The sequence below is a fragment of the Procambarus clarkii genome, chromosome 10, assembly GCF_040958095.1.
Source record: "Procambarus clarkii isolate CNS0578487 chromosome 10, FALCON_Pclarkii_2.0, whole genome shotgun sequence".
Lineage (NCBI taxonomy): Eukaryota > Metazoa > Arthropoda > Malacostraca > Decapoda > Cambaridae > Procambarus > Procambarus clarkii.
This window is the reverse complement of record NC_091159.1, coordinates 39563914-39576226: the sequence shown is the minus strand read 5'-3', so window position 1 is coordinate 39576226 and position 12313 is coordinate 39563914. Positions and strand designations below refer to the sequence as shown.

At 35.8% G+C, this 12313-nt stretch overlaps 1 protein-coding gene across 1 annotated transcript in view; it reads right to left on the bottom strand.

The window, feature by feature from the left end:
• Positions 1-12313, bottom strand: part of LOC123745507 (fibrillin-2) — a 196791-nt gene that overhangs the window by 163321 nt on the left and 21157 nt on the right. Inside the window, 2 exon segments of the mRNA XM_069322332.1 lie at positions 489-584; positions 4559-4668. Of these exon segments, the coding sequence (XP_069178433.1) occupies positions 489-584; positions 4559-4668 (206 nt within the window).

Genomic DNA, 12313 nt, shown 5'->3' with positions numbered 1-12313 from the left:
TCGGCCAGTTATGTCCCTTATGTGTAGTTAAAGCGTGTTGAACAGTCTCAGGCCTTTGATGTTGATAAGAGTTCTCTCTCAGAGTACCTATTGGATCTATGCTCTTCAACGGGGGATATTCTGCACATCCTGTTATGCCTTCTGGTCTCATGTGATGTTATTTCTGTGTGCAGGTACACAGAATAATAGGGTACAGATATTTAATTGAATCACCTTGCTGTTGGGGCCATGTGAGTAACACAAATGCAAAGAAGCTTGAATGGTCCCCAAGCCAATACGGAACTGAAAACTCCTGACCCCAGAAAGATTCGAACCCAGAAACTATACCAACTAGATTATACTGACTGTACAAAAAAGGTTGGAAGTCGTGAGACTTTTAACCCAACCTCGCCCCAACACTCAATGGTCAATTTTGCACATATGTACCATTTTCTAGAGTTAAAATTATACAGAATACTATACGAGATAATATGAAAGGAGATATGTACCTGCTTCACAGCGCCTGCCCGTGAACCCATACACACATGCACAGCGATCTGGTCCCACACACCGACCACCATTTAAGCATGGCTCCTGGCACACAGCTGAAGGAATAAACAGAAATTAGTAAATGTATATACAAACTAGATGTGGTTTAATTACATGAGGGCCAATCAAGAATGTTTTGCAATAAAAATAGTGTGGTTTAATAAGGACAGAGTGTATAATGACTAATGGAGCCTGCCGAGATATCACTTATATTCAGCACAGTAATTCCATGTTAAATGTGCATAGATATTACTCACATTTATCATTTCAAATCCTGAACAACCATTACCATATTTACATTTGGCACAGTGTTTCATTATGAAGATTGCCAATATATTATTTACATGTTGCAAAGTACTTCCCACTAAATATTTGGTATTGCTGCTGCTAGGTTATTGTGCACCCCATACTCATCTTGTGAGCAGCAGCAGCACAAAAGGATCACAGATGATGTTACTTAACATTAAATTTTACACTTTATCTGACAGACCTTTTAATTAATTATAATGATAGAAGGTAAGACAACCCTATAACTAGCAACCCTATAACTTGTACTGTAACTGGCATGTATGACAATATATTTTTACACACTGTAGGTAGGTCATTTTCATAATACTGTACTAAATATAATTTTCAATACAGGGTAACAGAAGTGTCACCATTTATGATTTTAGGCTACATTTTTACTAAAAGCAAAACATGGACAAAGTGCAAGAACTTCAGATAATTTATCATGCGAGATATTGCCTGTATTCAGCACAGTGCTCTCTTGTACAGTATTACTGTGCTTGCATTTTGCCAATGTCTCCTTCTGAAGTATTACTCATGTTCATTATTAGTGCATCCCTAGGAAGCCTGGTGGGATAATATTTATCCTCAGCACAGTGCTCCTCTGTTAAGTGTTACTTATGTTCACCATAGTGCTCCCATGTTAAGTGTTATCTATGTTCAGCACAGTGCTCCCATGTTAAGTGTTATTTACATTCAATACAGTCCTCCCATAATAATAACTGAATAATAATAATAATAATAATAATAATAATAATAATAATAATAATAATAATAATAATAATAATAATAATAATAATAATAATAATAATAATTTATTTGCAAGAAGGAATAGTGGGTTGGTGAGATTACATAAGATTGTTATTTTTTACATTCTTACAAAGGCACTAACACTCATAGCATTTTGGACAGATCTGTCAATGTATAGGCTAAGGAACTTCCCCTCATTTTTATTAGTAATGTTAACATTGTCTATCCTAACAGTGCTCCCATGTTAAGTGCTATTTACATTCAGTACAGTACTCCCATGTTTTTACAAATATTCAGTACAGTGCTCCCTTAAGTGTTACTTTAAGGAGCACAGACAAAAATGAGTTTCCCATTGGACTCTTCATTGACCTGAGAAAGGCCTTTGATACTGTTAACCATAACTACCCCTTACTTAAATTTCACCATTATGGAATCCGAGGCCTTGCCCTGAACTGTATCTGATCCTATCTTAGTGACAGATACCAATATGTAGCCATCAATGATATAACCTCTCCCACTCTACCATTAACCGTAGGGGTGCCATAAGGCAGCTTCCTAGGACTCCTCCTATTTCTTATATACATCAATGATCTGCCTAATGTCTCTAACATGCTTAAACCTATATTGTTTGCTGATGATACTACCCTCATCTACTCAGACCCCAACCCACACATATTAAATAATGTTGCAAATAATGAATTAAAAAAGTCCACTTATGGATGTCAACCAACAAACTCACACTAAACATAGAAAAGACCTACTACATCTTATTTGGAAGCAAATCAACAAATGCAATTCAGCTTCAGATAGACAATGTTAACATCAGCAATAAAAATGATGGAAAGTTCCTTGGCCTATACTTAGACAAGCGACTCATCTTCAGCACCCACATACAACACATAACTAAGAAAGTCTCTAATACAGTTGGTATACTCTCTAAAATCAGATATTATGTACCTTACTCTGCTCTCCTCTCACTATATTATGCACTAATCTATCCCTATCTTACTTATTGTATCTGTGCATGGGGTTCAACCTCTGCAAACTACCTCAAGCCCATCTGCTTTCAGACAACACACAGCTCTCCCTATTTAAATCTAAACATGCTAAACATAAATTCACTCCACACATTCTCTTGTGCCAGTTACATTTACAAAACCCTTTTCTTAAGTGAAAACCCTGTTCTGAAACTCTTCCTGGACAGATGTATTAGAACACATAATCACCACACCAGACATAAATATCTCTTTGATATCCCCAGAGTCAAACTTAATCTATGTAAACACTTTATGCAAATAAAGGGACCTGGTCTATGGAACTCACTCCCTAACAAATTGAAACCAGTCAAACTTTTGCCTTATTCAAAAATAAAACCATAAAGTACCTAATTTCATCTTCATAGTTTCCTACCTAGTGCTTGAAACTCACACTGTATCTAGTGCTACCCAATTCTCCAATATATTTACCTATGCCATACAACTTGTAAACATTGCTGCTATCTTGTATCATATTATACACATAGTTTGCTACATATCTTGCAATAATCCTCAAATTACGCTAAAATGTACCTGTGGATTACCCTTAAATTTACTTCAATGTACCTACTTTTTTTGTCAAATTTCTTATACAATTTCTTTTTGTACTTTCTTACAATGCACTTTTGTACCTTCTTGCAATGAATTTTGTACTTTCTTTCAATGTATTTTTGTACTTTCTTACAATGCACCTGTAAACATTGTTAAATTTTGCTAGAAATTACCTTCTTAAAATTCTCAAAAAATTCCTCAAATCAAATAAATCTCAGGATAAACAATACCCAAATTTGTAACAAAGTAGATGGCAAATTCCTTGATGTTCTCATTGTCCACAAGCTGAATTTCCAGGGGCACATTCTAAATATAGAAAAAAAAGTTTAAAAAACTGTTGGCATTCTTTCTAAGATCAGATATTATGTACCTCGCCCTGCCCTGGTGACACTCTATTACTCTCTCATCTATCCTTATCTCAACTATGGTATTTGTGCTTGGGGTTCTACTACCCAAAATCATTTATGTCCTCTAATTACTCAACACAAAGCTGCTGTTAGGACAATATCCAACTCTGGCCCCAGACATCACTCAGTACCCCTACTCAAATCTCTGAATATGTTAGATATTAAGTCACTGCACATCCTCTCATGTGTATTATATATATTATATAAAACACTGAACTGTAATGTCAATCCTGACCTTAAAAGCTTCATTGAAGGTTGTAACAGAACCCATGAGCACCATACCAGAAACAAATACCTTTTTGATATTCCAAGAGTACGACTTAATCAAACTAGAAATGCTCTACAAATCAAGGGACCCAGAATGTAGAATGACCTTCCCAATCATGTTAAAGACTATACCTCTCTCAACCAGTTTAAGATAAAAACTAAGCACTACCTAAATAACTCCCTGTAACCTACCTTACCCCTATAATGTCAACCCATGTCTGTTATTTTTTTTTAAACAATGCTGTTTATCGACCAAATTGTATTTTTTGCTGTTTTTCTGCCATGTTCCCCCCTTTTTTATTTTTATATTTTCTCAACACATTTTATACTTTAATCTCAATTAGTATTAAGTTTTAGTCTTCAGTGTTTTTCCTGCCCGAAACGCTTTGCGTAATAGTGGCTTTAGGCATTGTATGTACTAGCTCTATCTATAAATTCATCAATATTTGTATCCCATCTTTTATGTATGTACTTTACCTGAATAAACATTTGAATTATATGATAGATTAAGGATCTGCCCGAAACGCTATGCATGCTTTACAAGAACGTAAAACTTAAAGTCTCTGTACTCTCATGAACCCAATGTCCTTCTTGTATATAAATAAATAAATAAATAAATAAATAAATAAATAAATAAATAAATAAATAAATAAATAAATTAATAAATAAATAAATAAATAAATAAATAGAAAAATTATGTTGAGCAGAGTACTACCATGTTGTGTTACTTACGTTCAGCACAGTGTTCCCCTCTAAAGCCTAAACGGCACACACATCGATTCCCTTGACACGTCCCCCCATTTAGACATGAAGTCTGGCACCCCAAGTCTGTAAAGGAAGAAATATGATTTGACATTTGCATTCATTTTATTCCACAATTTCTGAAGTTTACCTGGAGTTGATTTCCAAAGGAGTTCTACTCCCCAAACCCAGCTTGGGGCAAGTTTTGTTTTGTGATAACTAAATCTATTTAAAAAAAAATCAATCTAGTAAAGAATACAAACACAAATCTACAAATTATAAAGAAAAATATTGTTATTTTTTTCACTGATAACATTCATCAAACCAAAGTTAGAATACATAACTTGGAGTGGTGCCTTCACCTGAAGAAATAATAGAGTTTGACAAAGCAGAGGCATACTACCGAATGGGAATTAAAACTGAACTAGACATGAATTTGGCTTGCAGTCTATTAAGAGAGGAATTCCAAGGCCAGAATAAGTCCAGGCACAAAAGAAGAGTTGTGTAATGGGAACAAGGAGTAAATGAGTATAATGAGAAGTGCATAATGAGTACACAGAACAGAAATTATAATGAGTATAGAATACTGTACAGGGAAATTAATGTACATGTAGTGTAATGTGTGTAAATCACTAAGAAATTAACATGTGATGAATCAACCTGTCCTCTTAAAAAGAACATCGCTTTTGGCCGTTTACCCGTATGGCCGAATATGGACGTAATTTGAAAATGAAAAAAAAGAATATAAATTTGGATTTTTTTTTTCAACAACAGTAAGTTAAGGGTCCTTTGATAGGTTAGGTGGGCAGGAAATTCTCAAAGTTTCAAAACTGTATGAAAAACGTTAACGGAAAATTGCCTCTTCTAAGCTTGCCGAGTAAGCCGACGACTCAAACAGAAAACGAAACAGTACGTTACTTTTGTGAGTTGATTTCATTTCAAATTACATCCAAATTTGGCTATAGCGCGCATACGAGCAAAAAGTGACGTTATTTTTAAGAGGATGGGTTGGATGAACAATGTCAGACCACGAAGGAAGGATTAAGACAGGAATTTCCTTAAGTACTTTCGTATTTTATAATACTGTACAACTTCAGAAGGATGGATTTACAGTTCAGTGAGTGTGGATATATAGGCCAGAAGGAGGTGAGGTGAGATGAAATGAGATAAAAGATAATGGGACATTAATACGGTATTAGTGAGATAAATGTGTATCAATGATCCTACAACAATTGCCCTATAACTGATCAATCATAAAATATAAATTATACAAACCACTGTTAACGTTCAAATTACATGATTCTGTATTCTATATTAAAGCATATTCAATAATGTTCCTATTGAAAATACTTTTACAATTTGTTATCGAGGAAGCCCTCTCCATATCAATTTGGTGAGAACTTTCTGTAGAATGAACAAACAAAGCATTAGACAATTAGCCGTGTCTTACAGAGTATTTATGTTGCAAAATTCTAAATTTCAAATCTTTGGATGTTTGCCCTACAAGGAATCTATTACAGTCTTTACAAGTTATTTTGTAAATGACACAATTATCACTACAAGGACTGTTTCCTAACTACAGTAATAGTTTTCCAACAGTATTTTTGTAATTAAACAATACATGTATAACAAAAAGTTTCAAGGCCTTGACAATATCAAGCCCAGAAAAATATGGTAAAAGACACATTTTTGAGGCAAATTTTCTCACTGCATATATTATTATAATATGTACGATGTGCTTTGCTATGGCAAACTTAAAAAAAAACTCAGAGGATAACAAAGCTTGGGACCAATAGCATCATTATTCTTAAACTCTTCATCCAAGAATTCTGGACTAACAACCCAAAGAGCTTTTGGATACATAGAGGAAAAAATTAATTCTTTCACATGGTATCTATGTCCCAGAAATAATGAACATACGATAAATTATTTCTAGGCTTTCTGTAAACACTAAACTTCAGTGAAAAATTTTCCCCATAAATAAGTATATTTAAAAATGGCTAACATTTATGAATTACAGTCTCATTTATCATTGTAATTTTTATTGAGATGACTTGATCATTAAGTTTAGCTACAAATTCATCTGAATTTACATTTGTAGGCACAAAATATCATCAACATATCTAAACCATGGAATATTCCAGGGGTAATTTTTGAGAAATACTTATTCATAGGGAAGAATTTTCACTAAAGTTTAGTGTTTACAGAGAGCCTACAAATAATTTGTTTTATGTTTGTTATTTCTCAGGACATAGATACAATGTGAAACAATAAAAAAATTTCTCTATGTATCTAAGAGCTCTTCGGGTTGTTAGTCCAGAATGCTTCGATGAAGAGTTCAAGAATATTGATTCTATTGGTCTCAAGCTTTGTTATCCACTGAGTTTTTTTTAAGTTTACCATAGAGAAGCAGGTCGTACATATACACAGTAATATATGCAATGAGAAAATTCTTAAAAAAAATGTGTTATGTTTACCATATTTTTTCTGGGTTAGAAAATATTGTCAAGGCCTTCAAACGTTTTGATATAGTACTGTACATGTATTATTTAATTACGAAAATACCGTTGGAAAACTGTTAGTAAAAAAAAAAGTCCTCATAGTGATAATTGTCATTTACAAAATACCTTGTAAAGTGTGAAAGGATGGAATTTCTAGCTAGCTTTCTGGACTGTGTTGGAGTGCAAACCGTTACTGTACACTCAGGACATAGTGCACAGTTGTGCATTCTTCCTAGATTTCTGTAATTCTACCCCAAGTTGTCTCTTATTTGGTATCTGTATGAAGCAGAGATCCAGGGCTGTCCAGTGAGGCTACAGTGGCTGCAGTAGCACATCTGTGAGCAGAGATACAGAGATACAGACATTAGCATGTTTTACATGAAAATGTGTACAGTGAGCTGCAAGCAGGGAGCTTGCAGTCATAAAACCAATGGTCTCGCTGAGTCCAGCACATGGCTGGCAGGCAGTGACATCACCCCAGGGCACCACATGACAAGGGGAAGCCCTGTGATTTATAGCAGCACAGAGGGGGAGGAGCGGGTCTGAGTTACCGCCAGATCCTCAAGCATTCTGCGTGTTGCGACTGTGTTGAATGGACATGAGAAGATTGTGTTAACCGGCCAATTAGCAACAATCTCCGTCCATGCAGCATCAACAACAATTTATCAGTTCTGATTCCTGCTTCCGAATTGCTGTCATAATTCAGTTTGCACAGTGTGGGAGATTAACTGGGTATTTTTGAGATAAGTGAAAGTCTCAACTCGCATCTCAACTGGACTGTTGGTGTGATCCGAGTTTACCGTTATCATCGATCGTCATCTGTTTTTACGCTACCTGACAGGATGGGAAATTAAGGAAGTTTTCTCAGTGGTTACAGAAGCTTCCTGTGGTAATTCATAGAATTACCGCCACTTGATTCCCACTGACCACGTCACCATTGGTCTCACGACACCACACACTGTACGAGCCTCATCGCTCATTGTGTGCGTGTACAAGCCGTCCACACGAATTCCTGTCTCAATGAGGAGCACAGGTCTTGCTCACTTACTGTGTGTTTCCGTGCCCAACGCCTGGGAACGTGAAAAATTTGTCAATCACCCTGTGTTCACAACACCGGGTCACACTCCGTGGTCTCCATAACCACATGGATGAAGTTTGGGTGATCTCCAGCTCTTCAGTACTGCAGCTTCAGTGCATGAATGGGAGTGGATGTGTGAATGAGAGAAGACCGGTATTAACGTGAGTATAGCACAGTACTCTAATTATGTTTCGTGCTTAAGTCTTTGAACTGACTCATAGTCAGGGTCCAGCTGTCGTTGCCCTCAGCACCTGATTTAGGTGAAAGAAGCAGAAGCTGTGTGAGATACACCTGTAAAAAATGACATCAGTCAGTTGGAGGGAATGGCTGTCAGTCAAGTTGTTAAAGTGTAACTGAATTACACCTGGGAACACAAACGAGTCTCTAGGACTATTGTGTATAAATTAGTATGGTTTATTTATACCGTGCTGTATTCATTATTGCCGTGTATGTGTTTATTTCATTTCAGGTGAATCCAGTAATTCAGCAGAAGTAAGGGATGACCAGTAGTGACACCTTGTTTTGGTAATTACTGTGTTGATATATGTATTATTGTGTCAGTGTTAAAATTCTGTGAAATTTATTGCTATGAGTTGCGTGTGATTTTGGGGCAGTTATATATATTATTACTGAACTGTGTAACCTGTGGACATCGGTGTAACCTGTGTTTTGCTTGTCTGTGCAACAAGGACTTGGTGAATTCTTGAATTGGTTAATTGAGGATTCAGTGAGAAGTTAATTAGGGGTAATTAACATCACCAAGGGAATTCATATAGTTTGATGAGAGCTGTCGTGAGTGGCAGATTGATTTAACGAAATCATTCTGTATAAATTATCTGTCCGGTTGACAGTAATTACTTCAGTAAATTAGGGGTAATTAACACCAGTTGTCGTGGGTGACAGCTCTGTTGTGTTAATGTACATTTGTTCTGGATTAGTCATCTGTCCGTAGGACAGTGATTAATCACACAAGTTAATTAAAGGTAATTAATGTCATCAAAGTGATTCCACATAGTTTAAATTCACATGGTTATTGAGCACTGTTGTTGAGGACAACAGGGAGTGAGTAACATAATTTGTTCTGGATGTAATTATCTGTCCGTGTGACAGTAATTAATCACTCAAGTTAATTAGAGGTAATTAATGTCATCAAAGCGAATTCACAGTGTTTTGACTAGCTGTCATGGGTGACAGTATTTGAGATAACATAAGTCATTTTGGATTAATTATCTGTCCGTAGGACGGTAGTCATTCAAGTTAATTAAGGGTATTTAGCGTCAAAGTAATTCACATGGTTTGATGGGATCTGTTGTACGTAACCGTATTTGAGTAACATAATACGTTCTGGATGTAATTATCTGTCCGTGTGACAGTAATTAATCATTCATGTTAATTAGGGGTAATAAACGTCATCAACGTCAATTTGACAATCTTGTTTGGAAAGCTATTGAGTCACATCTTTGTTAATATAATTCGTTCTCGACTAATTACCGGTCTGTTTACAGTAATTAGTGTAATTACTCAATGCTTGATGATCCAAGTGATTGAGTAATCATGGTCAACGAATTAGTGTTCTGTCTTGCTTGAGTGTCTGAGAGACACGATTGTGATTAACGTAGACTACCTGTTGCTGAATGCCAGTTGACAGTTAAATAATGTAATTAATCACTGAGATCAATTAGTGTAACTTTTTATACTATTGTTTGATTGCCATCTGGAGAGACAAGTATTAAAGTAACTTGGGATTACCAAAGTTCGTCTCTAACCTCACCTTGCTTTGATTTCATTGTAATTTAATTGCAGAGTGCAGCAAGTGTTTATTGCAATTTGCGTCCTAAGTGAGCACTGATTGTTCAGTTAGTTTATTTAGTCAGCCCAAAGCGACAATAAATAGGAGTCTGTTGTTATACTTGAGAGTGGCATAGACAGGAGTTTATGGTACACTTGGCTGTTGAATAGCTGTCTTTAAGGTGTTACTTATTTATTTATTTATTTATTTATTTATGCAAATACAAGAATGTACATAAGGATATTAACGTAACATCAAGATTGTTGTCATGTACTAGATTTAGTTCTTTTATGAATAAATTGGTATTGTTGAAAAGATAACTGTCTTAATGTCAATACTGCCAGGACTTGTCCCATATATATCCTGCAACGTGGTGAAACTGTTCTTGGGATCTTTAATGAAGGCCTGCTTCTGGATTCAAACCCGATTCATAGCCGTACACATCAAATCAAATTTGATGTGAAAACTCATAAGTTACCCTTAAAAGTGCACTTGGAATTTGAGGAACTCAACAACCTAATGGATTAGGATTCCCATTGTGGGAACCTGGGCGGTTGCTCTCGCCATTCTACATTTAGTCTTAAAGTACAAGCTGCTCTGGTGCAGTCCTTTCTGACTGAGGACATTTGTATTAATGTTCAAATCTCCTTTCTTAATGAAAGTACAAAAAATGTACAAAAGAGATAAGAAAAAAATTTCACAAAGACAACAGAAAGTTGTCACCAAATTGATTGAAAGAGGGCTTCCTCAATAACGAATTGTAAAACATTTTCAATAGGAACATTATTGAATCTGCATTAGTACAGATTACAAAATCATGTAATTTGAACAGCAGCAGTGGTTTGTAGAATTTACATACATTTTTGATTGCTCAGTTAAAGATCAATTTGAGTAGGATCATTGATACACATTTATCTCACTAATATCTTATTAATAACCTATTATCTCATTAAAGACATTGTACCTCACCTCACCTCACCTCTTTCCTGTCTATATATCCACACCCACTGAACTGTAAATCCATCCTTCTGAAGATGTCTTGGTCCGACACTGTCACATAATGTAATGAGTACAGGAGTCTGGTGAACTTATGGAATATAATGACTTAAGGGAACATAAAGACTTCAGGGAGCAAAACAACTTCTTGAAGCAAAACGACTTATTGGAGAAAAACGACTTATGGGAGCAAAATTACTTGCAGGGGAACAAACCGACTTCAGGGAGCAAAACGACTTATGGAAGAAAAACAACTTAAGGGAGCAAAACGACATGCAGGAGCAAAACGACTTGCAGGAAGCAAAATGACTTGCAAAGAGCAAAATGACTTGAAGGGAGCAAAGCGATTTGCAGGAAGCAAAACTACTTGCAGGGAGCAAAACAAGTTGAATGGGAGCAAAACTGAGTTAAAGGGAGCAAAATGAGTTGAATGGGAGCAAAATGATTTAAAGGGAGCAAAATGAGTTGAATGGGAGCAAAATGATTTAAAGGGAGCAAAATGAGTTGAAAGGGAGCAAAACGAGTTAAAGGGAGTAATATGAGTTACAGGGAGCAAATCGAGTTAAAGGGAGCAAAACGAGCTGGAAGGGAGCAAAGCTGAGTTAAATGGAGTAAAATGAGTTACAGGGAGCAAAACTGAGTTAAAGGGAGCAAAACGAGTTAAAGGGAGCAAAATGAGTTAAAGGGAGCAACATAAGTTAAAGGGAGCAGAATGAGTTAAAGGGGGCAAAATGAGTTAAAGGGAGCAAAATGAGTTAAAGGGAGCAAAATGAGTTAAAGGGAGCAAAATGAGTTAAAGGGATCAAAATGAGTTAAAGGGAGTAAAATGAGTTAAAGGGAGCAAAATGAGTTAAAGGGAGCAAAATGAGTTAAAGGGATCAAAATGAGTTAAAGGGAGCAAAATGAGTTAAAGGGATCAAAATGAGTTAAAGGGAGCAAAATGAGTTAAAGGGATCAAAATGAGTTAAAGGGAGCAAAATGAGTTAAAGGGATCAAAATGAGTTAAAGGGAGTAAAATGAGTTAAAGGGAGCAAAATGAATTAAAGGGAGAAAAATGAATTAAAGGGAGAAAAATGACTTAAAGGGAGAAAAATGAGTTAAAGGGAGCAAAATGAGTTAAAGGGAGCAAAATGAGCTAAAGGGAGCAAAATGGGTTAAAGGGAGCAACATGAGTTAAAGGGAGCAACATGAGTTAAAGGGAGCAACATGAGTTAAAGGGAGCAAAATGAGTTAAAGGGAGCAAAATGAGTTAAAGAGAGTAAAATGAGTTAAAGGGAGCAAAATGAGTTAAACGGAGCAAAATGAGCTAAAGGGAGCAAAATGAGTTAAAGGGAGCAAAATGAGTTAAAGGGATCAAAAGATTTAAAGAGCGTAAAATAAAG